General features: G+C 22.7%; 3 protein-coding genes across 3 annotated transcripts; 2 read left to right on the top strand and 1 right to left on the bottom strand.

The window, feature by feature from the left end:
- NAEGRDRAFT_52500 (uncharacterized protein) lies at positions 1-963 on the bottom strand (the record flags this gene model as incomplete). The annotated part of the gene is made up of 1 exon (XM_002671873.1): positions 1-963. The coding sequence occupies one exon, from the start codon at positions 961-963 to the stop codon at positions 1-3; it is 963 nt and encodes a 320-aa protein (XP_002671919.1).
- A 1510-nt stretch (positions 964-2473) lies between these two features.
- NAEGRDRAFT_72888 (uncharacterized protein) lies at positions 2474-3463 on the top strand (the record flags this gene model as incomplete). Its single annotated transcript, XM_002671941.1, has 1 exon — positions 2474-3463. One exon carries the CDS (start codon positions 2474-2476, stop codon positions 3461-3463), a length of 990 nt encoding a protein of 329 aa, XP_002671987.1.
- Positions 3464-4224: 761 nt separating this feature from the next.
- Positions 4225-5893, top strand: NAEGRDRAFT_72887 (uncharacterized protein; the record flags this gene model as incomplete). Its single annotated transcript, XM_002671940.1, has 3 exons — positions 4225-4309; positions 4470-4886; positions 5181-5893. Coding segments are annotated over 3 exons (1215 nt in total), but the record flags the coding sequence as incomplete, so codon positions are not given.
- Between the last annotated feature and the right edge of the window lie 17 nt (positions 5894-5910).

Below are 5910 nucleotides of genomic sequence, written 5' to 3'. Positions count from 1 at the left end.
CTATGCTTGTACAAGTAATTTGAGATGTTTTCGAAATAATCCTTGAATTTCTAAATGAAAGAAATCAACTACAGATCTACGATACGGATCTATCATTATTTGAGTAACAAATCTTGATTTGATGAATGTTTTGACAATTAATTGATTCATCAATTGTTTTCTTTTGTTTGTTGACATTTGCTTACTTTTGAATCTCTCTTCTTCCCAAGTTTGTTCTTTTACACCTTTCCTTGCAATTCTATTTTGTTTAGAATCCGCAATTTTAGGTAATTCTGATAATTTCTCAACAATATCTTTCATTTCTGAATGTTCTCTCCTTTTAAATGTGTGTACACATGTTGGATTAAACGCGGATGCACCCATTAAATCTGTTGGTGTTTTGTCAAGGTTGTCTGACGCATCTAAACATCTGGAACATTCATTTTTCATAAGTGCTAAACATTTCAATCTTTCAGGTGTATCTAATAAAAATCCCATACAGCAAATGAATAGCTTAATATCTTCTCCTGTGGTTGGATGTTTCACTGTAATGATTTTACCATCATGATTTTCAAAATCTTGAATAATTGAATCAGTCATTTTCCAAAATCCTTCATTACTCCATGAAAAACCGTTTACACGAATTGCGCTTAAACTTGACATGAAATCTGAATCAAAATTGTAACTTGTGAAATAGGAGGCGCATGTTGACTTGGTTTTTGTTCTGAATTTAGCAAAATCATCAAAATATTCTAAAACTAGAAATGGAAATGCATCTTCAGGGCATTTAGCAAGGTATTCACCAAATATTTTTGAAAAGTAAGGTTGATTTTCTTTCTTTTGTATATTCTTTTTTTCAAAATATTCATTTCGTGTTAAGCACATGTGTTTTGTGATTGCTTGATCTTTCAACAACAATTTCAAATTATTCTCAAATGAAATTGCTGCAAATCCATCTTCTTGTTTGTATTCAAAATTGATCATTGCTTTTTTCCTTTCGAGTAATGTATCGTAACAAGGAATTTCGTTAAAACGAAAAAAAGAGGTGGAGAAAAGAAAAACGACAAAGACACACCACCAAAAACTGTCTTATTGTACAAGTCTTGTTCCTGACAACTTTGTCACCTTGTTGAAACCTTTGCAAGATAGATACTTGGAAATTATTAATGAAACCAACGTTAGCTATTATTCCTTGGTAAGTAATTAATTGATTTTGTTACAATTTCCAAAGAAACTAAGAGCAGACTCTGACATAGAAATACAACAAGTAGCTGCAACATCATTGGTGGCAGTAACAAATTTTTTTGCTAACAATGCACAAATTCAAAGTTTAAAAAATAATTGTGAAAAAGATGAAAAACAATTTAATTTAATCGTAAGTTAGATTATAATAGCTAATAGTTTGTTTAATTTTACTGTTCAGATTGATGAAATAGTGTTGAACTGTTGCCGAGCTTATAAGAGCAACAAGAAGAAGAATTTGAAACGAAAGCAAGTAGAAAAAACACGTGATTCTGGTAAGAAATTTGCAGTAGAAGATGAGGCAATAATTTATGAACAAGATGATCAATATAAAGCTTATAGAGATAAATTATCCGAACCAACTAAAAACAAAAAAACTAAAATTGATAGTTCTATGGCTGTAGATATGGTTTGTTATCAACTTTTAATTCAAATATTCCAATATTATTATTATTATTATTATTATTCAGTCTAATTTCCGAATTTAATTAATTTCCAAATTTAATTCCACAATCACGTAAGTTACACTGAAGTTTTCAATTTTTCAATAATTCAATAATTCAATATTGAATATTAATTTCCTTAGTTAATTGGTCAACTAATTCTGTTGCCTTTGGAGTCACTTCACAGTCAATTCACTCAATTCCAACACATAACTCTTTCATCTTCATGTTCATCTGTTGCAACAACAGAAACTACAGTCATTTCCCTTTGTACAGTTCCCATTGTTTCAATATTTGTTAGTTTCTGTGTAATTTGCTTTACTGTAAATAATCAAATAAATCAAATTCAATTAAAATTAAATATATTTCATAATTTTATAAAATAATTAGGTCAAAAATCTATCGTAAATTCTGTAATAATTATTCCAATATATTTACATAATTATTCCATATTAAATTCATAATGTTAATACAATTATTACGTAATTTAATTAATAATTACCTCGTAATAATATCCGTAATAAATCCAATATTTTTGCCTGGAAATGACAAATCCGGTTGTGAATTGCTGTATAATTATATGATAATTCCGAAGAGATTATGATGTGATTGTGTATTTTTTTTGGTTTTTATTGCGGGAAAATTACGTCAAAATTATGGTGTATTCTGGTTTGATTATGAGCAAATTATGTTAAAATTAAATTAATGATTATGGCAAAACCGTCTCCTAGGTAATTGGATAAAGGCTTGGTGATTCGAAAAAAATGAAAACCTCACACTATGTATTAAATGCAGCAAGTGGTACCAAAATGCTCCGAAAGAGAGTGAGAGATTATGTAAAAAGTTACATGTCTGATTGTGGTAAATTTAGAGTTAGTTTAATAGATAGTAGTGATTGTTTAAAAACCTTTATTAACAAATTTAATTTAAATCCTCATTCAAGTACTCATGATTTTAAAGCAATTAATTTAATGGGACAATCAATGAGTGCTTCAATGTTATTATCTTCTTTATTAAAAGGTGAAGAAAGAATTAAATTAGAATTATTCATTTCAAATTCAAATATAATTAATTTATCCAATAATACATCCAATTATAGTAGTAATAATAATAATAATAATAATAATAATATTAATAATAATAATAATTTAATTAATTATGTACATGTTGAAAGTATTCAAGTAGGTGAAATTAGAGGATTTGTTAAATTTGATCAAGGTGATGATGAACAGAATGATATATTTTCAGTTTCTAAAATTTTAATGAATCATTCCAAACCAGTAACATCATCATTACCACTTATTTTAGATAATTCTGAATTTAGTAATTTAAATAATACATTTGAAGAATTCTTTGAAAAATCTGAACAAATACCAACAGTAACAAGTTTAGTATGTAAACAAGAATTTGGATTAGATCCAATATCATTTGGAATAATTATACAAAAATTACCATCAAGTGAAGATTTATCAGAAGAATTAAATTACTATAAAAGTAAATTAAATGAAATGATTAAAAAAATTAATAATAGACAAGATGTACATGATAATTTATTTTATAATTTTATAATTAATGAAAATTTAGAAACAGTTAGATATAAACCAATTGATTTTTATTGTAGATGTTCAAAAGATTTAATTTTAAATGCTTTAAATACTATAAATGTAAATGAATTAATTGAAATGAGAAATGAAATTGTAAATGGTGAAAAAATTCATTTTGAATCTACTTGTGATTATTGTAATAATAATTATTTTATTGATGAAAATGATTTATCTTTATTAATTACAAAAAAGTAAATTTAAATATTTGAAATAAATTTATATATATTTGAAATGAAATGGATAAAATTTATTTTTTGATTGTTGTTTTTATTATTATTGTTATTGACATGATAATGATGTTAATGTTAATGTTATTGATATTAAACAAAAGTATTGAGTGATGAATTTGCATGTAAATGTTATTTCATTGTAATAAATTAGTGTTCAAGAAGAACTTGATAATAGAACTTTGTATTAGAAACAAATTCCTTCATTTCCTTTCTCTCTTCAAAGTTGTTCGCTCATAACTGTGAACGATTTAGATAATAGTCGTTGTTATCATCAAATGTCAAAAATCATCCAAAATTCACAAAAAAAATATCATCACATCATTTCACAATCATTATTTCATCATCATCATTCCTAATAATAATATCATCATATCATAATCATCATATTGTTAACAATATATATTCCAATTATAAATGATTGAAGATTTATTTAAATCTAATAATTTTACAGTTTATTTATTATCTATTGTATTTAGTTCTGCTATTTTAATAATATTTATAATATTATATTTTATTATATTAATTATTAGATGTTGTTTACAAAAAAAAGAAAAACAAATTAGATTATCTTCTATAAATAGTAATAATAATAATAATAATAAACAATTAAATGAAAATGATATAAAAGGAATTTCAACAATATTACAATTTGATCCATTTAATTATGAAGAAGAAAAGGAAGAATTTACTTGTAATTTATCTAAAAATGTAAAATGTTGGCTAGGAATGGAAATTTTATATTTTATTGAAAATTTATTTTTATTATTTATTGTTTATGCTTTAATTACTTATATTTCATCTCTTGTTGCTTGTAAGTTATTATATTTATTTTAATATTTAATATTTAATATTTAATATTTATTTTAATATTTAATATTTATTGTAAAATGTGTGTTAAAAAAAAAATATAGTTCAATATTTACATTGGGGAGCAGGTATTTCAATTAATTTATTTTTAACAATAATAATAGTAATACATGGTGTTAGATATAGATTAATTAATGATAAATTACAATCAATTGATGATTTAGATAATGAACAATTAGAATTATCAATTAATAATGACAAAATGTCAAATTCAAATCAAGAAGAATTACAACAAAATGAACAAGATTTAAATAATTTAAATATTATTGATCAATCAAATTTAGAAATAATTCAAGTCAATGAAGAATATAATCCTAATTATAATAATAATTTAAATAATAATACAAATCAGGAATTTGAATTACAAAATAATAATTTAAATAATATTGTAACAAATTCTGCAATTTCAATGACACCTACTACTGTATCAACACCTGTTTTAGGTGAAACTATACATTTAAATAATAATAATAATAATAATAATACTAATATGGAAAGTGAAAATCCATTAACTAAACAACGTTCTAAAAAAGTAATTTTAAAAAAGGAAGAATTACATCAACAATTAGAATTTTCAATTATTGATGGACCACCTATTCCTAAATTAGATTTATCTATTTTATCTAATGAAAATAATAATGAAAATAATAATTTATCTAATAATAATGAAAATAATTTAAATAATAATATAAAAAATAAAAAAAATATAAAAAAATATAATTTTTTATTTATTTATTTAAAATCATTACAATATGGAATTACAACAAGATTTATAATATTTATAATATATTTAATAATTAGTATGATTATAACAGTTGTATTAACATCATTTTTTTATGGAAGTTGTATTTGTTTAAATGAATTTGAATTTTCAACAACATTTACCAGATATGTAAATTCCAAAGAAGGAAAGAATATTTGTAATTCTGATAATATTTGTAGTTTAACTTTATTATTAAATGAAAAACCACAAAATGAATTTATTATTAAATTTTTTACTCAATCTAGACCTATTTTATCATTTATAGTAATTAATAATACAAATATGGTAAATGAAACAATTAATTGTAATTTTCAAGATTTAAATGAAATTGAAACTGAATTAGTATCAAGATATGTACATACTTGTATTTTAACAAATTTAAATGAAAATACTATTTATAATTTTAAAGTTGGAATGATTACTATAAATGGAAGTGAACCAATTTATTCAAATTTAAAACAATTTAAAACATTTTCAAATAATATAAATAATAATAATTTAAATTTTATTCAATCATCTGAATTTGGATATAATGATAATGCATTTAATTTACTAAAATTAGCAATTACTAAATATAATCCTAAATTTATTGCCATATCTGGTAATTTAGTATTTGATAATGGATTTTTAACATGTTATACAAGATGGGTTAAATTTTTAGAAAGATATAGTTCAATTGCAATTGATTCAAATTCTAATTTAATTCCATTATTAACTACAATTGGAAATTATGAAGCACTTTTTTGGAAATTTAAAGCTAATTATGTAAGAGATATTAGACC

This window comes from Naegleria gruberi (genome assembly GCF_000004985.1).
Source record: "Naegleria gruberi genomic scaffold NAEGRscaffold_57, whole genome shotgun sequence".
Lineage (NCBI taxonomy): Eukaryota > Heterolobosea > Eutetramitea > Acrasida > Naegleriidae > Naegleria > Naegleria gruberi.
Note: the sequence above shows the minus strand (reverse complement) of the source record. Positions and strands in the feature narration are given on the sequence as shown.